The following is a 21,577-nucleotide window of genomic DNA, read 5'->3' on the forward strand; positions in this document are numbered from 1 at the left end:
ATACAGAGTAATAAACTGCCAATCAGAAACATCACCAGCACAAATTTTGATCAAACTTGAGAGCCCCTAAAAAGCGATATCAACATTCTTTATATATTTATACCTAGAAGACAACCGCACCCTGGATTGAATGTTATGTAAAAATAAATTCATTTTTTTTATTTTACAAACCCAGTACATGATTTAAATTGACTGGGCGTCTTTTGCTTGGAGCAGATTCTCATCAATGACGGTTGCTATGGATGTTGCTAAGGACTCTACTAAACCGGGAAAATCACAAACTCAATGTGAAGACAAGGAAATCACCGCGGTGAGTCCTCACCTCACTAACCCAAACAGTCTTCAAATTATTCACATGGAAAAGGAATTGCGTGTTATTACGGATAATGGGGTTAAGCAAGTGTAGCAATTTAGTGCTGCTAGCCCAGCTAACATAGCAAGCTACAGTCTAAACAAACTAGACTGTCTGGAGGTCACCTGCTGTCAATGGCTTTGCTACAGTAGCTAGCTACAGTAGCCAATTTCTGGAGCCAAAAAACTACACTTAGCTAACGCTAAGTAAATTAAAATATCTTCAGACAGCATAGACTTCCTAGATACAAAATCACAAAACACATACGGTGCATGTAAGTTATGTGTAGACTAATCTACCATATCAACATCACTAGAGCTACTGATTTCAAAATGTTAACGCTTTCTACTAACACAAATGCGTTTAAAGTGCAGGCTATTCATTATTTTCCGTAAAGACCTTCAACAGCAATGGCCTACCCTGCACGTCCTGCTCCTTGCAGTCAAACTAGATATTCTAACCCAGAATATCTAGTTTAGCTTAGATAGTATCTCTGACCATCAAGTCATGATGGTCAGAGATACTATCTAATACTAACTGTGGTTTGACCATGTCCTGTTCTTGTTTTCCTCCTAGATGAGAAAAACTAACAAGAAATAATAGTTTTACAGTGGAAACACCATGTCTACAGATAAAGCAACACTTCTTCGGAGGCCTTTGCCCCCCAAAAAGGTTCCCCCCATTATCGGACCTCTGCCCCCCTGTACACTTTCAGGTAGAATATATACCCTCATACCTGCTGTGTGTCACAACAAACTCACTGCTGTAAGTCGTAGTATTTAGTTTATCCATTATGGATAAAAGCATATGCTAAATGAATACAATGTAATTGCAAGGGTATGTTTTCATTTACGTCCACCAGGCACGTTTGTAGAGTCGATGCCCTCAGTGAGAAGGACTGGTAAAAGCAGTGCTACAGAGTGGAGTGAGAACAGCTACCAGGTGTCCCTGTCAGGAGACGATGACCTCCTCACTTTCAGGGTTCCTCCTGCCTCTGAGCACACCACCGCTCCTTCCATGCTGCTGTCTAAGATGAGTGAAGGCTTTCCCTGCAGGCCCCCTCGCACCCTCCCCAAAATCCCCCTCCTCGACCTCCTTCAGACAGACCGCCGGTACGAACCCTCTCCCCCCAGCTTCTGCTTCAACGACTTCCTGCAGATCCAAAATGGCGGCGGTGCAGCCCAGTCGCTGGAGGAGGCTGTCCTGTCTCGCTGCAACTACCGGAAACTGGTGGACCTGTTCCTGGCGGAGCTGCACAGGGGCCGGCAGACAGAGGTGTGGAAGCAGCTCATGTCCTGTGACGCAGCGCAGGAGCCGAAGAGAAGGGCTCCCTGGAGGCAGGTCATGTGTGGTGCGTGACCCATCTGAAATAGCGGGGATTAGGGGGCAGACTATTGTGTGTGTAGTGCTATTCCTGTGATGGATCGATCTTTGATGATGTGTGTGTGGGAATCTTTCGTGTGTGTATGTGTGTTTGTGCTTGTGTATGTGATTCGAATCAGAGCTGACAGCTTTGATCCACATGGAGGTCCAGGCCCAGATTACTAGTCGACAAACCGGTTTGGTAAGCATTGCTTCCAGGTGTGAACAGAAGCAAGTTGAAGTCTGGTCTCCGGAAGAAAGACAGGCTATCCCAGGTAAGAACATCTAATTACATAGCGATGTGCATATGCATCATATTTCAATAAATCAATTTTAAAAGATGCAAGAGTATATAGACAGTGATGCTGGATGGTATTTTAATCAACAGTCTTAATGTTAGTTTTTTTCCTTCTTTTGCAAATTCCCTTCCTTCCCTTTTTGTTGAGCAGCGACTGAGGTGATCTTGAACTCTGTGACGACCAAACACTTCCAGGGCTCACGGCGCACCACCTCCCCGTTCAGCCAGGGTGGAGCGGGTGGAGCCATGAGCCCCTCAGAGCTAGCCATCCTGGACTGCCTGTCAGAGGGGAGCAAGGCCCTCAGCTTGAAGGTGTGCTCAGTGCAACTTCCCTTAAGCTTCGCAGCCCTTTTTGTTCCGAAACAAAACCCCTGTTTGTTTTGGACATGTAAAAGGAAACGAAACGGCTGTATCTCAAAGCTAACAGGAAGTGGAAGAGGAATATAGACTTAAGTTGTTCTGTTTTTCCAACTGTCCCCATCTAAGGGATTACTCTGTGTGTTTCAGGCCCACTTCATGGCTGTCCTCCCTGATGTGTCTCTGCTGGCCCACGGTCTGGTCTACCTCAACCTGTCCTTCAACGACCTCAGGGTCTTTCCTGTTGAGGTTAGACGGGTTACAATACAGCAATACATATATTTATATACATACCTCCAGTCCACCCTAAATACCCCCCACCCCCTTATTGACATTTTACAGCATTCTCCAGGTTTCACTGTGTCTGTGTAAGTCTCACATTTTCTTAAATTAGCCCGCCTGTCAAATTAGAGGTGAGGAGGATCTGAAAACGAGTCTGTGGACCTGACCTATTCTAAGTTTAGTGGGTTCCTCAGAGACCTTCCTCCTTGTGTCCTCCTCTGAACATGCAAGGTCTATGAGCTGACACGACTGGAGACCCTGAAGATGAGAGACAACCCCATCGAGGACATCCCCACTGGCCTCCACAGACTCTTCAGGCTCAAGACCTTCATCATCTCCTTCTGCAAGATCTCCTCTCTGCCTGCTGGGTAAGACTGGCGTGTGTGCACTGTGGAGCCAGTAGTCCTGATGAGAGTGATGAGGGTTCAGGTCAACTGTCCCCAGTCCTGTGTGAGGGTGTGTGGCTTGATCTCACCAATCATCTCCCTTCACAGCACCACTGTGTCTCTAAACGCCGGGGATAGCTGGTGGGAAAGACAGCGATTGCAGAAGTGGTTAGTTGTGTAACGGTGGCGTTTCAGAATGACATCCAGCCTTGTGTGTATGCATTGTTCATCTCTCACCGTGCAGACTGTACCAGCTGCCCTGCCTGCAGTGGCTGGACGTGTCATACAACTTCCTCTCCTCACTGTCCAGTGACATCCACAATCTCAGGTGGTATGCCGAGCAGCCTATGTTACATCATGATATTATATAACTCATCCATCACTTACCGCACAGTAAAGGCAAGGTCACTCCTCCCAAACAAACATCAACAAACACCAGCAGCCAACAGTTATTAGGTTGTGTTGGTTTGGTGTGATGTGCCTGTTGGTGGTTGTTGGGGTGGTGTGAAAACAACAGTTATTTCTCCAAACATTCTAAAAACAAAATCCAAAAGTAGAATGTTTGGTGTTTGTTGGACGTTGTTGGGGCAGTTTGAACTTACCTTAACAGCACCCTTAATCAAGTACAAGGTCTGGAAGACTGAAACAGACCCTAAGTAACACGGGTCCTTGTCTCCCTAGAGCCCTTGAGCATCTGAACGTGGAGGGTAACCAGCTGCCTGGTCTCCCCTGTGGGGCCCTGCGCCTACCCATCAGCCAGCTCAACATCACCAACAACTACATGCACCGCACCTTCACCAGGAGCCACAGCAGGACCTCCCCACAGGCGCTGGGCGACCTATCCACCCACGCCCTCTCGCTGGCCCTTCACGGCCTGGACCACGCCAGTCTGCCTACAGGAGCACAGCTGGCTCTCAGCAGGTATTAACGAGACCCAGCGGGTTAAGGGACGGGGGTCGTCCAAGTCGAAGCTGCAGTCGTAAGAGATTCCTCAGCCATCTTGAGGCTCACAGGTTTAAATCCCCCTCAGGTCGTCACCTTTGATATTCGGATATATATCGGATTATTATTACACTACTTATTTTGTATTTGTGATACTATGTAAATATTGTGCGTTGTGCTTGATTTGATGCCAAACCTTTATGAACTGCAGGTGTTTTTGGTCTCTCCTCAGGGCAGGTGTGTGTGATTGCTGTCATGGCCGTCTCTACGGCCCTGGACTGAGGATCATACGAGCCTGTCACAACATGTTTGGTCTGCGCAGAGTTCCCTTCATCTTTTACGCCTGCACTCCAACTTGCTACTCAAACTTCAGGAAACAGACAGATAATCTGTCAAGCCTACTGTATGGAGAGGAAACATAAACCTGAACTGAGAATTTAACATTTTGATGTTAACTCACTTTAACTGACACTAACTTTCTAAAAGATCTGACCTTCTGCTTGAAGCTGCTTTTAGGAGCAATAATTATGGCACTTTACAATTTTTCTTTTTCTGTTGTGAATAAAATTAGAATAAAGAAACGCTATCTAAAGTATCGCGAACTGGATTGCTGTTGTGTCCTTTTTTAACCAATCGCAGAAGCGCTCTTAGACTGCGATACAAACACTTCCTGAGTCAAAGGACTGTTGTTGCGTTGTCAAGATGGCTGGGCATGATCATCTGTCTTTGTGTTTGTGCGACTTAATCAGGTAATAATCCTATACTTGAAAATCTACTGTCATTTCTAATAGTTATCAAATGTGCAGAAGACACAGATGACTACTTTCGATTTTGTATTTAAGTTGACTTGTAGCCTAATAGTTAACGTAACAGCGTAACGTACGTAGTCTGTTTGCTAGAGTAGCGAAGTTAGCTAAAATAGCACAACACAGTATAGCTACTATCGCATTAGCTGAAGAAAATACTTGGTTTTGCACTATGGTGCATAGAGTTCGCAAGCAATTGTCTGGTTTTCAAGAATAGATGTGTATGTGACAACGTCAGTGCTCACTTGTTTTCAGCTTCGCTTAATTTGTGTGAGTGAAATGTAATATTTTGCCCATCTCAAACAGATTATTGTGGTCGTTGATTTTGCCATGCGTCTACCTGAGCGTGGTCCTGACGTTGCTGCTGGCCCTACTCATCATGGGCATCCGGATGTGGCTGCAGAATTGTCGCAAAGCCCAAGCGATCTCACAGAACGGCGCTCCAACGGTGGCCTTCTTCCATCCCTATTGCAACGCCGGGGGAGGCGGGGAGCGGGTGCTCTGGTGCGCCATCCGAGCCCTCCAGAACAAGTAGGCTACCTAAGTGATTCCCGACCCAACTCCATCCAAGTCGATTACTATTAGAGCTATTTTTTTTACACAAACTTTTGATTCCTTCCGCAGGTACCCTAACGTGTCTTTCGTGGTTTACACCGGCGATCAAGGAGTAACAGGGGAGCAGATCACCGAAGGTGCCCGGCAGCGCTTCAACATCCGTCTGCCTCGCCCGGTGAACTTTGTCTTCTTGAAAAACCGTGCCCTGGTGGAGGCTAGCTCCTACCCGCACTTCACCCTGCTGGGCCAGAGCATGGGCTCCCTGTTCCTGGGCTGGGAGGCCCTCACGTCCCACGTCCCTGATGTTTACGTAGACTCCATGGGCTACGCGTTCACCCTGCCTGTGTTCCGGTACCTGGGAGGCTGCAGGGTGGGCAGCTATGTTCACTACCCCACCGTCAGCACCGACATGCTGTCTGTAGTGCGGGACAGGAACCCCAGGTTGGTACAACACCTCTCCTGCTTCCTACAGTCGTAGGGATATATACTGGGGATAGGTGTAGCTCAGTGGTGTAGAGCATGTGACTGTGGATAAGATCGCAGGTTCAACTCCCCCCCCGTCGCCTTGGATCAAAGCTTCTGCTAAATAAAGTGCATGTACATTACATAAGTTAACACACGTTAAGTGCATTACTTGTTAAGTAGATTACATTCTGTTTTCATGAGTTCATTAGTGGAGTCGATAAGAGGCCGCCTCCAACATCCAGTTCCAGACATCCAACGCGTGACAAGCTCCATGTTCTGTTCTCCAGGTTCAACAACGCAGACTACATCTCCGCCAACCCCCTGCTGAGCGCAGCCAAGGTGCTGTACTACTGTGCCTTCTCCCTGCTGTACGGCCTGGCCGGTTCCTGCAGCGACGTCATCATGGTCAACTCCACCTGGACGCTGGGACACATCCTGGCCCTGTGGCGCACCCCCGGCCGCACCTCGGTGGTCTACCCTCCCTGCGACGTCCGCGCCTTCCTGGACCTCCCCCTGGAGACAGAGGACGACACGGAGGACGGCTGGGAGAAGCTGGGACAGGAAGTCGGGGCCGGAGACAGGAAGTGCCATTCCATCGTGTCGGTCGGGCAGTTCCGTCCGGAGAAGGACCATCGCCTGCAGATCAGGGCGTTCCGGAAGCTTCTGGAAGGGAAGGGGGCAGGGGAGGGGGGGCGGGAGTCGGTGAGGCTGGTGCTGGTCGGAGGGTGTCGGAACCAGCAGGATGAGGAGAGGGTGCTGGTGCTGAAGGGGCTCTGCCTGGAGCTGGGCGTGGCAGACAGGGTGGAGTTTAAACTGAACGTGTCGTTTGAGGAGCTGAAGCGGGAGCTGGCGCAGGCGACCATCGGCCTGCACACCATGTGGAATGAGCATTTCGGAATAGGTAAGGGGAAAACTGAATCCCTTGTTTGGGTGCCTTGTGTGGATTCAGTCAGATTCGTATGTGTTTTTGTCGGTTTGTCTGAAAGTGTGTGTTCACCTAGAGCTTTTTTTCCTGTCAGGATATCGCTGGCGACCACATACGCTCTCTTCATTGATACAAAAATAAATAAAAGCTCTATGTGGACACAGGCCCTTTTGACGCAATGTTTTCTATTTAATTGCAAATTGACGTGTTCTAGTCAGTCACCTGTCTGCTGTGACTCGTAGGTGTGGTGGAGTGCATGGCTGCAGGAACAGTGATCCTGGCTCACAAGTCTGGGGGGCCCAAGCTGGACATTGTGGTGCCCTTCGAGGACGGCCAGACCGGCTTCCTGGCGGACAGCGAGGAAAGCTACGCCGCCGCCATGGAAACCATCCTGGCGCTGTCGCCCGCGGCCAGACTGGAGATCCGTCAGAACGCCAGGCGGTCGGTGGAGCGCTTCTCAGACCAGGAGTTTGAGGCTTGCTTCCTGTCTGCAGTGGAACCTCTCGTGGGAGTGGTGTTGCGATGAGGATGGTCGATCTGACATCTCCCCTCTCCACAGACTGTGACCCCTCAGCCCCTCTCTCTCTCTCTCTGGCCTGGGTGTGGACCAGCACTGCTGCCCTATCCAAGCTCTGCTTGGCTACAGGGTCTATTATTCTTATTGTTAAAGAACAGCTAGCAGGCTTGCTTGTCAGTGGTCTTATCTGTGCTTTAACTATGTTTCACTGAAGTGGAGGAGTCTCTTAGCTGAGGGTGGGATTCTGGTTTAGACATTCTTATTTATGTTTACATTAAAGGAGTACTTGAAATTGTATTTTTTTGACCAAAATTGTAAAATAAATCTGACCAAATTTCTCTCTCTGCAGAGATTAAAAAATACAGATGTGTCAAAAAGCATTGTCAAATGTTATTAAAAAGGAAATGTATATAAAGTAAAATAGTTATATTATAAATAGTATATTGTTGTGAATGTGGTATATGGACTTGAAAAAAAAAAAGATTATATTCACTTTAGTTTCAACAATACTGTATATTTTAACACAGTTGACATCTGGTAAATGCTTGCTTCCACTGCATACCTGAGGGTGGACAATCTTCCACATTTCATGCTTTTATCACAGGCTACTACAGCGCTGGACGTTGGAGAGAAGGTTTATACTGTCTCAGTTCGCTTCATCTTGCAGGAATAACAACAAAACTAAACAATTTTAAAGCACTTTAGGAGTTTTGAAGTCCATGATCAAATTCAGTCTTATTTCATGTAAATCCAGGAATTCACATCTTGTGTTTTTGCAGTTTACATTTCTCACATCTCAAAATAAAGAATGATATGGATATGAATACTAATGTATCTGCTGCTATGTGTACTGTGTACTTAGATAGGGTTAGGGTTAGGGTCTACTCCGTTTTAGACTCCTTTCACTGTGTCTGGAAAAAGTTTATAGTGTCTTTTTGTATTAATATGATGTGAGGTCCAAGTAGTATAGTAGTAATGGCTACTTTTTACTGAAGTATATATCAGCCACATACTTCTTTACTTGAAAACGTGTCAGCACTTCAACTTTTACCAGTCTTTTGAGTATCTGAGTATCTGTTCAACATGAGTATCTGTTCTACTTGAGTGAAGCATGTAAGTACTTTTGCCATCTCTGACTATGTGTCCTCAGTGCTGCTGGTCTGGGCCTGGCGGACAGCTGATGCCTGGGTCTGAGCTGGCTGTACGAGCCCAGCCTCGCACCCCTCTGCCTGGGGGGCGGCCGCCAGGGGGCTCCCCTGCATGGAGGTGTCTGATGAAGGCTCCCACAACGGTTTGATCTGCCGGCGGTCCTGTGCCTCCTGTTCTCCACAGCCCTCCTCCTCCTCTCCATCTGTCCCTGCCCTGTCTGCCTCCTCCTCGCTCTGTCCATCCTCCATGATGAACAGGTTCTTCATGGACTCTGCTACCTCTTTGCGCAGCTCGTCCTCGGACTCTTCAAAGTTCCTGAAGACGAGGTAAAGGAGACATTCAAACAACCATTTCTTAATTGTTGTTGTGTTTTTCCAAACAGCAGGGTGCTAAAGCACAGCTTGTAGATTCCCTCAGAAGAGCAGATTCTGTATCGCCCCACAGCCTGCCGACAGACCTTCATAATCAAACGCCAGACCAACCAACAGGCTGACACACTCACGTGTCGTCATCATCCGACCTGGGCTCCAGACGCTCCTCGTCCACCTCCACGTCAGAATCTTCCTCCTCCTCCCCCTCTCTCTCGTCCTCCGCTGTGTCCTTCTCGGTCAGGGGCTCTACAGAGAGACGGGAGACACATTTCTTCCCACTTAGGTTGTGACCCCTTCCCTGATGTCGTCTGCGTTCCGCAAGGTGTGGGTGTCTTACCTGCTGTCTCTCCTGGTGTCTCACCTGGTCTCTCTCCTGGTCTCTCCCCTGCTGTTTCTTCTGCTGTCTCCCCTGCTGTTTCTCCTGGTGTCTCCCCTGGTGTCTCCCCTGGTGTCTCCCCTGTTGTCTCTCCTGTTGTCTCTCCTGGTGTCTCCCCTGTTGTCTCCCCTGTTGTCTCCCCTGTTGTCTCCCCTGTTGTCTCTCCTGGTGTCTCCCCTGTTGTTTCTCCTGGTGTCTCCCCTGGTGTCTCCCCTGTTGTCTCCCCTGTTGTCTCTCCTGGTGTCTCTCCTGGTGTGGGAGGGTCCAGGGTGGAGGAGAGCTCGGCCTGGGCCAGGACGTTGAGCAGGGTTCTAGGTGGTCCCTGCCCCCACCTCCTCCTCTCCCATGGAGAGTCCTCTTCCTCTATCGCCTCACCTGAGAGAAAACACAACAGCTGCAGTACTGTGTGTGTGTGTGTGGGGGGGGTGTTTTTGTGTCTTGGTTAGGGTCAGGGTGTGTGTAGGTGTGTTTGTGTCTCACCCTGCTCAGATGCAGCCATGGTGGTGTAGACCGATGATACGTCCATCTCTGCCAAGGCCTTCAGGAGAGTCTGGGGAGCTCCAGCACCCCAGGCCTTCCTCTCCTCTGCCTGCTCTCCAGGAACTGACCAATCCCTGTGTCTCTCCTCTTCCTGCTCTCCAGGAACCGACCAATCCCTGTGTCTCTCCTCTTCCTGCTCTCCAGGAACCAACCAATCCCTGTGTCTCAGCTCCTCCCCTGCCTGGAAGCTCAGGGTCTGGTTCAGTAAGTCCACCTCCTAGACACACACACACACAGTGTTGTGGCTGTGATACCGGAGTGCCTTAATATCTGATCCAAAGAACCTTTGCTTTTTCTTTCACCTGTATGATTTCATAAGTCTTTTCCACCTCCTTTTTCTTCTTCTCCGGCACGCCTTCATCATCCAGTCTGATCTCAAACATAACAGCCTTCTGTTGATACAGGATGTAACCTCTTTATTGACTGCTATCCAGAGCTGGGAGGGTAGTGGTCTCACCTCTAACGTCCCTCACCTTATCTGGGTGTTTCCTCTGCAGGGTTCTCCTCTCCCTCCGGTTCTCCTCACCAATCTGTCTGAGCGCCCCCTCCATGTCCTGCGGACACTAACACAGGACATCACAGATATACTCCTATATCAGCATACAATGCCGGTATCAAGGAATCGAGAATCTGGCAGGATCCCACTTCTGGAGTGTTGAGAGGATAAAAGGTGACAGGTCATGTGAGAGCTGGTCTCACCTGGGCAGGGTGTGGTCTCTCTCTGGGCGCTGGTGTCTCTGAGGGTCTGGCCTGCTCCACCAGGTAGGTACCTGGCTTCACCACTGGCTGGGCCTGACAGACATACAGGTAGTCTCACCAATACTACACTGACACACCGCCCAGGTGAGAAAGTACTGTGTTTGCAGTGGTTATTTTGGAAGCTGAATCTTTTACAAACGGTAATAGTAAAATTAATATGAGAACAATAATTGAGGAAAGAAACATGTCTGTTGTTGTCATTACCTCTGCTCCAGCTCTCATTTGGATCTCCCTCATATCGTTGTAATACTGTTGTCTGATGTGCTGCAGTTGCCGTAAATACTCCTCATGACACACACACACACACACGTTAACACAGACAGAAACACAAGCTAACATCAGGATCAAGGTCAAGTTACTGACACACACACACACACACACCCCCCTTCCGCCCCCCCCCCCCCCCCCCCCCACACACACACACACACACACCTGTTCCCTGTCTGTCTCACCTGCTGCTCCCCCTGTCTCCTGTCCTTGTGTGGGGCCCGCGGGGGCCCCTGGCCGGGCCCCGGCTGTCTGTACCTCTCTGCGTCTGCCGTGGAGGGACGCAGACCCTGAGAGCCCCGGAGGAGGGCCCCACATGGACGCATGGTGGGAGGAAAACACGACATTCATATCGTCTGAAAGAGTAGCCATCTGATCAAGGGTTGTTTTTATAGATCTGTGTTTGAAAGGTGTCAACGTAAGAGAACAGAGACCAGCAGGAATGAAACCCACCAGCTGTTTTTCTGCCCGCTGCTTGTACTGGTCGGCCTCTCGTCTCCTCTGGAGGTATTCATCACGAGCCGCAGCCACACTGAGAGATAGACACACACACCCACACAGACACACACACCCACACAGACACACACACACAGACACACACACCCACACAGACACACACACCCACAGACCCACACAGATACACAGACACACACACCCACACAGACACACACACCCACACAGACACACACACACAGACACACACACCCACACAGACACACACACCCACAGACCCACACAGATACACAGACACACACACCCACACAGACACACACACCCACAGACCCACACAGATACACAGACACACACACCCACACAGACACACACACAGACACACAGACACCCACACAGACACACACTTTTACGAAAGCCTTTGAGCCAGATGACTCCCACTATGAGCACTGACAGACTATCTATAGATGTGTAAATAGAGAGTTCTGTCGCCATGGACAGAACACGCTCCAACACTCACAGCTGGTAGGGTTCTACTGGGATGACCCAAGCCTTGTACTCCTCCTGGGGCTGGGCCTGAGGAGGGAGGGGGGGACCGAGAGGGGGAGGATGGTGGAGAGGAGGAGGGGGAGGGAGATGGTGGGGAGGGAGAGGGGGAGGATGGTGGAGAGGAGGAGGGGGAGGGAGATGGTGGGGAGGGAGAGGGGGAGGATGGTGGAGAGGAGGAGGGGGAGGGAGATGGTGGGGAGGGAGATGGTGGGGAGGGAGATGGGTCTTGTCCTTGTGTCTCTGGATGGCGTCCAGCTGGGCGTGGTAGTGGTCGTAGAAGTTGACTGGCCGACTGTTGGGCCACCTGGGGTGTTGTTGAGCACGTTGTCTGACCGGAGGGTTGCCCACTGGCGCCCCTCTGGGGGCAAACGGCTGAAACAGGAAATACAGCAACTTGGAGAAGAAGCCCTAAGAGGTCTTACGGAAGACTGTGTCAACACATCAGTCAACAAAAATGGCTCAGTTCAGCCAGTCAGCTGACATAGCAACAGTGGTTGGTTGGTTCTCATTTGTCATGGAAAGCTCTTTCAAGAGACCTGCTCTCTTCTTAGCAGTATGGTGGGTCTATCCCCTGTGCTGCTGGGGATAGTTACTTTATGCTGAGGGGTGTAGACTCTGACTGGGGCTTTCCACTGTGGTTTGGGGGGAGCTTTCTTCACCGGGGGCCCAGGCTTTGGCTGAGGAGCAGGCCTCTCTGGGGCTCTGGGCTTGGGGACCTTCACTGTAGGGGAAACCATTTAAGACAGTTGACTAGGTAACCGACAAAGGTGATGATTCCAGGTGATGCAGTCCAGTCATGAATTGTTAATAAGGTTACTGTAGCTATTACATGACAGGTGCTAACAAATGATGTCAGCACTTGGATAGGAACAGTCTCACGATGATCTCCTGTCATGGTTGGGACTAACAGATAGGGCTAAAGTTTACGTTATCTACCAAGTACTTGAGTATAAGGAAGTAAAACCAGATTTGGTGCCAAAGAACATTTGAAGCGTGAACATGTTATAATACTAAATTACCAATAGGTGGAGCACATGGCACAAAGCGAGAGAGGGAGAAGTCATTTCAGTCGTAAAGAGGACTAGTTGACTCTTGTCTTGGTGTGTGTGTGTGTGTGTGAGTCTGAGTTGCACGTATATTTACGTGCATGATCAGTATGAGTGGAAAATCTAGGCGAGTGTGTGTGAGTACCAGGAGAGTGTGTGTGTGTGTGAGTACCAGGAGAGTGTGTGCGTGTGTGAGTACCAGGAGAGTGTGTGCGTGTGTGAGTACCAGGAGAGTGTGTGCGTGTGTGAGTACCAGGAGAGTGTGTGTGTGTGTGAGTACCAGGAGAGTGTGTGTGTGTGTGTGAGTACCAGGAGAGTGTGTGTGTGTGTGAGTACCAGGAGAGTGTGTGCGTGTGTGAGTACCAGGAGAGTGTGTGTGTGTGTGAGTACCAGGAGAGTGTGTGTGTGTGTGTGAGTACCAGGAGAGTGTGTGTGTGTGTGAGTACCAGGAGAGTGTGTGCGTGTGTGAGTACCAGGAGAGTGTGTGTGTGTGTGAGTACCAGGAGAGTGTGTGTGTGTGTGTGTGAGTACCAGGAGAGTGTGTGCGTGTGTGAGTACCAGGAGAGTGTGTGCGTGTGTGAGTACCAGGAGAGTGTGTGCGTGTGTGAGTACCAGGAGAGTGTGTGTGCGTGTGTGAGTACCAGGAGAGTGTGTGCGTGTGTGAGTACCAGGAGAGTGTGTGTGTGTGTGAGTACCAGGAGAGTGTGTGCCTGTGTGAGTACCAGGAGAGTGTGTGCGTGTGTGAGTACCAGGAGAGTGTGTGCGTGTGTGAGTACCAGGAGAGTGTGTGCGTGTGTGAGTACCAGGAGAGTGTGTGCGTGTGTGAGTACCAGGAGAGTGTGTGCGTGTGTGAGTACCAGGAGAGTGTGTGCGTGTGTGAGTACCAGGAGAGTGTGTGCGTGTGAGTACCAGGAGAGTGTGTGTGTGTGTGAGTACCAGGAGAGTGTGTGTGTGTGAGTACCAGGAGAGTGTGTGCGTGTGTGAGTACCAGGAGAGTGTGTGTGTGTGTGAGTACCAGGAGAGTGTGTGCGTGTGTGAGTACCTGGTGTCTGTGCTGGCCCTGATCGCACTTTAGCAGCATTACGAGGGTCTAAAGGTGGCGTTCTGTGCAGAACTGTGTGGCTGAACTCCTCCTCAATCACCTGACCCACACACAGAGACACAAATACAAACACAAAAACGGAAATACAAACACATATCTTTGCTTGAAGACTTGTGAAGTTGTGTGGGTTTCGTATCTATTTTTTACTTCCTGTTCAAAGCTGTGGTCTGGTTAATCGGAATGATAAAGAAGACATGCAAAATGTAGTTGACTGCACTGAATTCTTGAACCACTAAACCCTCTTTCTCTCCTCTCCTCTCTTCTGTTCTCCTCCTCTCCTCTCTTCTTTTCTCCCCTCCCCTCCCCTTCCCTTCCCTTCACCTCCCCTCCCCTCCCCTCCCCTTCCCTTCCCTTCACCTCCCCTCCCCTCCCCTCCCCTCCCCTCCCCTCCCCTCCCCTCCCCTCCCCTCCCCTTCCCTTCCCTTCACCTCCCCTCCCCTCCCCTCCCCTCCCCTCCCCTCCCCTCCCCTCCCCTCCCCTCCCCTTCCCTTCCCTTCACCTCCCCTCCCCTCCCCTCCCCTCCCCTCCCCTCCCCTCCCCTCCCCCACCCCTTCCCCTCCCCTCCCCTCCCCTCCCCTCCCCTCCCCTCCCCTCCCTCCCCTCCCCTCCCCTCCCCTCCCCCCTCCCCTCCCCTTCCCTTCACCTCCCCTCCCCTCCCCTCCCCTCCCCTCCCCTTCCCTTCCCTTCACCTCCCCTCCCCTCCCCTCCCCTCCCCTCCCCTCCCCTCCCCTCCCCTCCCCTCCCCCCTCCCCTCCCCTTCCCTTCACCTCCCCTCCCCTCCCCTCCCCTCCCCTCCCCTTCCCTTCCCTTCACCTCCCCTCCCCTCCCCTCCCCTCCCCTCCCCTCCCCTCCCCTCCCCTCCCCTCCCCTCCCCTCCCCTCCCCTCCCCTCCCCTCCCCTCCCCCACCCCTTCCCCTCACCTGGGGGTCTAGCAGCTTGCTGATGCGTTTCTCCAGGAGCGGGCGCCTCAGGACCGAGGTGACAGAGGGCCGGTCTCGAGGGCTGACCTTGAAGAGCTGAGCGACCAGCAGGCGGAGGTCGTAGGAGTAGCGGGCCGACACGGGGTTACAGCGCCCCCTACAGATCTTCCCCACCAGCTGTCTCAGGCTGCTCCCCTCGAACTGCGGGCGCAGGACAGGAGGGCTCAGCTACGACACAGGTGAGCGCTCATACACGCACAGAAACAGGCGCTGTGATGAGGGAGGGACGGGTGCAGCTGGGTGTTTCTGGCGTGATCCCAGCGAGGGGTGGCTGTTGCGGTGCTTACTGGATGTCTCAGAGTGCAGAGTTCATAGAGGACACAGCCCAGGGACCAGACGTCCCTGTGGAGGAGAGAGGGGCACGCACACAGTCCTTACTGAACCAACCTTGCATTATGCAGTCTACACTCATGTACTCTTCCAGAGAGAACAGTGTGACATAGGACTACAGATTCAGATGTATTCCTGCGTTTGAAAGGAATATGGCAGTTTGTTAATAAAGTTTGTTAAACCTTCCATGAGAAGTGGTTTTACAATGTAAAACCACTGTATTCCACCGCTGTAGAATCCTGGAGATACTGTGAGAACATGCAGTAGAACATTGCTGTTGAAGCATGTTTGATGACTCCTACTCTATTTGGTGGAGTGCTTATGGGAAAAGAACACGTACGGTACGTGTGTGTGTGAAGGGTGTGTGGAGAGTGTGTGTTTGTGCGTCTGTGTTTGTGTGGAGGGAGTGTGTGTTGATGCTAGATGGCTACAGCTGGAGGGGCTTGTTGAACGCCCTCTGACCCAGTGATCGTCAAAACAGACCCTGACTGGAAAGCAGAACAATAGTGTCCCAACACACTGCCGTGGCTAGTAGCCAAGGACAGACAAGTGGTGTGTGTGTGAGAGAGAGAGATAGAGATAGAGAGATAGAGAGAGAGATAGAGAGAGAGAGAAAGAGAGACAGACAGAAAGAGAGAGAGAAAGATAGATAGAGAGAGAGAGGAGTGAAGGAGCATTTCTGGGATGTGTGTGTTTGTGGTTACATTTCAGAATGTACATTCCCCATTTCAGTATGATGCAATCTCTTGTGCATATTTGCAGCCACATGCAGTTCTGGGAGAATTACTTTTTAAGTTGTCCTATTTCCACGCAAGTTCATGACATCACAGCTTCATATAAGAGCTATATTTCAGGCCTTGGCACAGTCACATAACGGTATTTCCTGTGGGTGTTTTAACACACATGTACTGTGGAACTGGCTCACATTGCCAAAAACTGTACTATCAATAGAGAAGGGAGAGAGAGAGTGAAAAAGAAGAGAGAATGAGAGAGAGAGATCCAAACGTGTCTTAGTCACACAGATATGGGAATATAATATAGAATTTACAGTGTCAGTCTATGCAAATGACCAGGTTGTGTAAGACGTCTGGTGAGAGAGAGAGAGAGAGACAGAGAGAGAGATAATGAGAGAGAGAATGACAGCGAGAATGAGAGCGAGAATGACAGCGAGAATGAGAGCGAGAGCGATAGTAAGATAGAATTTCCGAGGGTACTTACGTCTTGTTATTGTACGGTCTGTTCTCACAGATTTCTGGAGACAGGTAGTAGGGTGTCCCCACACAAGTCCTGGCAAGTTCCATGGTGCTGCACCAGACGGGCGTGAACACGCATTACATTTCATCAAAATGTCAACACTTTCCAATACAGAAACCCCATGCTGTACTGCATGTAGAATACAAGGAAGTCAGGGTCTAGGCACAAAAATGCCCTAGCATTTCCAAGATGATCTTTTTCCTTTTATCTTACACCTCATCTTTTTAAATAATCCACGTCGGCCTCACAGTAAAGAAGTGTATTCACGCAATCTGAACCCGACAATTGGCAAAACCATGGACGTTTCAAACCATGGACGTTTCAAACCATGGACGTTTCAAACCATGGACGTTTCAAACCATGCAACAATGTCCCGCACAGCCCTGCAGCTTATGGAATGTTAATGGCATGTTTTGGAGGTTCATTAGTTCCAGTGCATTCAGTCAGAGACCCGTACAGTCGTAAATCTCAGGCGGGAGACAGTACAAGGACTTTAACTTACTTGTTTAACATTCTTGCTATTCCAAAGTCCCCCAACTTGGCTGTCATACCACTGTTGGTGAGGAAGATATTCTATGTGGGAAAAAGGATATAATTTTTTTTTTTTTAAACACAATGAAATAAACAGTAGATAAAGAGTATATCCAGTTTGACTGAGTACAGTATATGTGGTTCCATGTGATGTAAAATATCACATTTATTGCTATGAATAGAAATGGACAGACAGACAGGAGCCCATAGCTCACAAGCCGACTGAACATGCAGATCCTATAAGTGCAGTCGTAGCACAGTGGAACCCTTGTTTGAGGTACAGTTGGACACTGTGTGGTTCCAAAAATATCAATGCTATAACATTTCCCTGAAGTCTCCAATTTGTAATGCTGTTTTTTATGGGTGGAATCCTAATATGAGATCTTTGTCTACTTCAATGACCATTGATTTATGTGTTTCACACAGAGTCATGCCTATACACACACACACACACACACACACACACACACACACACACACACACACACACACACACACACTGAAAGCCTGAGGGCTGTGTTCATGGCCTGGATCTTTCTGATGTGAGAGTTGTGTTTGGGTGCTAGTTGTATCTGCTTTACCTGTGCCTTGATATCTCTGTGTAGGACCTTCCTGTCGTGAATGTGCTTCAGTCCAAGGCAGATCTGTACAAACCAGTCCAGGATCTGAACAGAAATAACAATATAAAAAAGGTTAGAGTGTCAATTATGTCTTTTTCAACTCTTATTTTATAGGGGAGGCTAGACTGAGTCAGTGGGGAATTCTATTTTTGGGGGCAGAAAATATGATTTTCCAAAATATCAACCTTGCTGATGACAACCTCTCATTATATCTCCATAAACTGGAGAAGCTTTTAGTGCTGTGTGTGTGTGTGTGTGTGTGTGTGAGTATATGCGTGTGTCTGTGAGTGTGTGAGTATATGTGTGTGTGTGTGCATACCTGCTCCTCAGAGAACAGAATTCCTCTCTGCATGCTGATCTTCTTCATTAGATCCCCTCCATCACAATACTCCATCACAATAAACAGACTAGTCCTCTCTGCAACCACACAGAACACCAACAGGCTTCACACACACCCACATAGCACTCTCTGCAACCACACAGAACAGGAACAAGCTCCACACACCCCATACACAATCTGGACACATCAAGTCAGTAAGTATGTGACTCTAAACAAACCGTTGAATGATTTGAAGAAAGTGACGATATTGGGATGCTTCATCTTGGAGAGCAGTGTCACCTCTTTCTTGGATGCTTCCTTCTCTCTAGGAGACATCTATTGAGACAGTGAAAAGCAGAGTTAGTTTGAAGTGTTGTGGAGATCAGTTTCAGAGCATGTGGTAGCTTGACTGTCTACCTTTCTGAGGTTGACCTCTTTGACCACACACTCTTTTTCACATCCGCCATATCTGTCCCTGGCCAAGAAGGCTTTCCCAAACGCACCCTCTCCAATCTGACGGACAATGTCATAGTTGTTCATAACACCTGTAAACCTGGAAGGCAGTAGAAAAATGTGGTTTTTAACAATTAAAATTTGACAGGTTTGGCAAGGTACGTTTTCTGCTTATTTATGAGAGGTTGCTGTCACAACGTCCTTCAGCAACATATCATGGCACTTGCTAAGTTAATTTGTGATTTTATTAGTAGCCGAGTTGTGTTGATGTATTAATTTCAGGTTCTTGAGACCGTTCATTCATTTGGAAAAACTATAACACCCATCAAAACAGGCAGCTCGAGCCTGTTACCATGGTAACAGATACACAGTGCTCAAGTTAGTTAGCCGCACTAGTGTGTTAAAGTAAACCAACTAGCTTCCCACATCAGTTTTGCGTAAAAAAACAAAATAATATGATACTTACCCGAATAATATTCCCTCTCACAAACACATGTTTGGAAATACTAAGTGGTTATTGGTATATTTAGCAAACGAGGCCAATGTAACACATGCCCCGCAAGCTAGGTACGCTAAACAGGAGGAACAACCAAATGCAATGTACTCTGGGAGTTGTATTTTTTGGAATCAATAAAAAAAATATATACTGGCACAGAATGAATGCATCTGCCTCTAACGACTTGCCAAAAATGCCTGAAGACATTGATATATTGTCGCGTATGTTCTAATTTGGGTGGAGAGGAATACAAGGTTAAGGGGGGGGGGGGGGGGGGGGAGAGACCATGGGGGCATCTGATGATGTCCAGATGCAAAAGGATACATTATCCAAGGGCTACTGAATCTTCTTATCTCCTAGTGTTGACTCTTGACTCTCAAGACTTGTGAGGCCCAATGTACCCTCTCCTTGTCCCATTGTGTGGCCATTTCGACTCTCCCATCCGGTACCTCTCACCGGCCTTGACTTCCATATTCTCTGCAGCAAATCATATCACCCAGTACACCCCTCACCTGCCAGTAGGCTGACTTATTGCATTCCTCTTTCCTCACCAAAGGATACATTCTCCTGTGCAAGGCCCACTTCTTACTTTGTCACATCTTGGTGCATAATCATATATTTGGAATATAAGTTCATCGTTATCATTACTTTTTCTATCTGAAGCATTGATTATATTTGAATAGGTTATTATATTCATTGAATATATGTTCAGCATTGTCATTACACATTTTGTATATCTGAAGTACTGATTGTCTTTTATTCAACAGACATAGAACATATGAAAAAGCAGCATTGAATTAGCAGCATAGATTTCATTCCTCCACAATATATTATGTTATTAACATTTACAGATGTAAATAAAGTAGCCAAATTGGACTTCAAATCTATCTTTCAGTGTCCGATGTAATCAGATATGAGGGCTGCTAAGTGTTAAGACCAGATACTTTAAAAAACTTGGTATGGTGGCAAAATTTGGGTGTTTATTCACGGACCTAGATCATGTTGCCTTTAGCAGATATCACACCCACAGTTGAAATGCAAGGCAGCTAATGTGTGTGTATGTGTGCATTGAATTCACGTGTTTACTTGGTAGCTATGTATCTAGCTAGTAGGCGTTAACCACGACTTCAACATTTAATACTACCCTTATCTGCGTTAGATGGACGCATGGAATAATAGGTGGAACACAACATATTAAATATATCTGGAATTTCTAAAAGCCAGCCTGTAGGACTCCATGTGGGATCAGTGGTTCTATGTTTCTTTATATCTGGACTCATAACACTGTATTTAACTCTGTTAAGCCCCTGCATTAGCAGTCATACCATTGAGGCTGTCAGCAGGTCCATCCCACAGGGTCAGAGGTCCACCAGGCCTGGTCATATGTGCTTACAGATTCCTAGTTTGCCATGGAGGACATGGAGGAAACACAGTCACACATGGATGTGTCTCTCTCGCACTCTTGGACACACACACCGAGGCAATCAACATTAAGGGTACGTGAAATGAAACATGCACCTGAAAATGTACTTATCTTTTCCAACTATACAAAAAAGCATGTCAGGTCTGATTGGCTTAGGAAGCTGTGTGGCCTCACTTTAGATATTACATAAATCAAACATTCCCATATTAGAAACTCACAAAGAGATCATAGATCATCTCTGGTGTGAACGATGACATCAGGCAATTAGACATTCAAATAGCATCTTCTGTGAATCAGTCGGGAGAAGAGTGGCTGTGTCTGTAACAGGAAGTACACCTACTCCAGTCTGGCACTTCCTGCCAGGAGTATTGATGAGTGGCGTCTCCCACTTCAGAGGAAGATAGAAGCCAGCGACGACAAGATGTCTGATGACTCTCGGCTATTTCTGTCGCTCCTTGTCGCCCGCCCCCATGCCTCTCCCCCCCCCCACACACACACACACCTCCTCCCCCTCCATGCCATCTGGCTGCTGTTTGAAGAATGGTTCTGACTGAGAGATGTAGTCTCATAGAATTAGAATTAGTTAATGGGAGAGAAGACAGGAAGCGAATGACTTATTTTACCAAACATGGACAAACTAAGATGGTTCTTGAAGAACATTTGGAAGGTGCTATTGGGTAGCCAATTCAATGCAAGACTTCATTCACCAGTTAAGCCAAAACACAAACTGGTTGGGGATAACCAAGTATTCAGCTATGAAGCTAAATTAATCTAAGAGGCATACTTCTATCAGATAAGGGTTTAGGTTGGTTTAGGTGCAGTTCCATGGGCTTATGTGAAGACCTCTGTGACACTGGTTGTAAAACAGGTTATACAAATACAATTTGATTTGATTAGCAACACAGAGGGCTTCCATCATTATCTGCAAATCCAGTCTCCTTCAATACGTGCCCCAAGATCAACCATGGTGTCCCAGCTGGCTTCCTTCCCAGCAAGGCCCTGAGCAAGGTCCAACTCATTAGACTCCTAATCATGAAGATTTCCATAGTGATCATGTGACATGGCCTCACTGTATGTCAACTGATACACCGTCGCATTTAGCCAATAGATATTGCCACGGGAGCAAGTGTAAGCAAATGTGATCACACCACAGTGTGTGTAGGCAACACGATCAGGTGACAACAGGCAATGCCAACATGACCACAGTCAGACATGGCAAATATGCTCACATATAAAAGGCTGATGCAGATGGAGGGGAAAGGATGAGCTGGCAGTTCACAAGCATGCAGGCTAGTAAGGACAAGGTCACGTACAA

At 48.6% G+C, this 21,577-nt stretch overlaps 3 protein-coding genes across 6 annotated transcripts; 2 read left to right on the plus strand and 1 right to left on the minus strand.

Moving 5' to 3' along the window:
- Positions 1-37: 37 nt before the first annotated feature.
- LOC134017123 (uncharacterized) lies at positions 38-4,571 on the plus strand. Of its 2 annotated transcripts, XM_062456469.1 has the most exons (11): positions 38-137; positions 217-310; positions 929-1,067; positions 1,215-1,703; positions 1,855-1,989; positions 2,164-2,324; positions 2,520-2,618; positions 2,883-3,019; positions 3,282-3,365; positions 3,719-3,958; positions 4,212-4,571. In XM_062456469.1, exons 3-11 carry the CDS (start codon positions 974-976, stop codon positions 4,399-4,401), a joined length of 1,629 nt encoding a protein of 542 aa, XP_062312453.1. In that variant the 5' UTR covers positions 38-137; positions 217-310; positions 929-973; the 3' UTR covers positions 4,402-4,571. The 2 variants fall into 2 exon arrangements, with proteins under 2 accessions (XP_062312453.1, XP_062312454.1); XM_062456470.1 differs by lacking the exon at positions 38-137 and having other exon boundaries at positions 201-310.
- Positions 4,572-4,591: 20 nt separating this feature from the next.
- LOC134017125 (GDP-Man:Man(3)GlcNAc(2)-PP-Dol alpha-1,2-mannosyltransferase-like) lies at positions 4,592-8,071 on the plus strand. Its single transcript, XM_062456471.1, has 5 exons — positions 4,592-4,728; positions 5,092-5,316; positions 5,410-5,781; positions 6,093-6,706; positions 6,973-8,071. The coding sequence occupies exons 1-5, from the start codon at positions 4,682-4,684 to the stop codon at positions 7,254-7,256; spliced, it is 1,542 nt and encodes a 513-aa protein (XP_062312455.1). The 5' UTR covers positions 4,592-4,681; the 3' UTR covers positions 7,257-8,071.
- A 234-nt stretch (positions 8,072-8,305) lies between these two features.
- Positions 8,306-18,951, minus strand: LOC134017116 (serine/threonine-protein kinase Nek5). 3 transcript variants are annotated; one of them, XM_062456454.1, is made up of 22 exons: positions 18,810-18,951; positions 18,308-18,443; positions 18,130-18,226; positions 17,891-17,988; positions 17,533-17,616; positions 16,923-16,993; positions 16,385-16,471; positions 15,124-15,178; positions 14,777-14,977; positions 13,797-13,896; positions 12,302-12,429; positions 11,680-12,080; positions 11,163-11,241; positions 10,895-10,999; positions 10,647-10,724; positions 10,383-10,475; positions 10,157-10,246; positions 9,986-10,075; positions 9,624-9,900; positions 9,105-9,518; positions 8,899-9,013; positions 8,306-8,711 (listed from the first exon to the last, which is right to left on the minus strand). In XM_062456454.1, the coding sequence occupies exons 2-22, from the start codon at positions 18,428-18,430 to the stop codon at positions 8,384-8,386; spliced, it is 3,114 nt and encodes a 1,037-aa protein (XP_062312438.1). In that variant the 5' UTR covers positions 18,431-18,443; positions 18,810-18,951; the 3' UTR covers positions 8,306-8,383. The 3 variants fall into 3 exon arrangements, with proteins under 3 accessions (XP_062312438.1, XP_062312439.1, XP_062312437.1); XM_062456455.1 differs by having other exon boundaries at positions 9,129-9,518; positions 10,647-10,727; XM_062456453.1 differs by having other exon boundaries at positions 10,647-10,727.
- Positions 18,952-21,577: the final 2,626 nt, after the last annotated feature.

Source organism: Osmerus eperlanus, chromosome 3 (assembly GCF_963692335.1).
Source record: "Osmerus eperlanus chromosome 3, fOsmEpe2.1, whole genome shotgun sequence".
NCBI classification, from domain to species: domain Eukaryota; kingdom Metazoa; phylum Chordata; class Actinopteri; order Osmeriformes; family Osmeridae; genus Osmerus; species Osmerus eperlanus.

Excerpts from the sequence above, each read along its gene's own strand:
- LOC134017123 (XM_062456469.1), top strand. The coding sequence starts at position 974 with ATGTCTACAGATAAAGCAACACTTCTTCGGAGGCCTTTGCCCCCCAAA. Across the intron at positions 1,990-2,163 it reads AGAAAGACAGGCTATCCCAG|CGACTGAGGTGATCTTGAAC; the intron begins GTAAGAACATCT and ends TTTGTTGAGCAG. Across the intron at positions 3,020-3,281 it reads ATCTCCTCTCTGCCTGCTGG|ACTGTACCAGCTGCCCTGCC; the intron begins GTAAGACTGGCG and ends CTCACCGTGCAG.
- LOC134017125 (XM_062456471.1), top strand. The coding sequence starts at position 4,682 with ATGGCTGGGCATGATCATCTGTCTTTGTGTTTGTGCGACTTAATCAG. Across the intron at positions 5,782-6,092 it reads GTGCGGGACAGGAACCCCAG|GTTCAACAACGCAGACTACA; the intron begins GTTGGTACAACA and ends TCTGTTCTCCAG. Across the intron at positions 6,707-6,972 it reads GAATGAGCATTTCGGAATAG|GTGTGGTGGAGTGCATGGCT; the intron begins GTAAGGGGAAAA and ends TGTGACTCGTAG.
- LOC134017116 (XM_062456453.1), bottom strand. The coding sequence starts at position 18,430 with ATGAACAACTATGACATTGTCCGTCAGATTGGAGAGGGTGCGTTTGGG. Across the intron at positions 11,000-11,162 it reads AGCGGGCAGAAAAACAGCTG|GGTCTGCGTCCCTCCACGGC; the intron begins GTGGGTTTCATT and ends CGGGGCTCTCAG. Across the intron at positions 10,728-10,894 it reads GGAGACAGGGGGAGCAGCAG|GAGTATTTACGGCAACTGCA; the intron begins GTGAGACAGACA and ends GTGTGTCATGAG.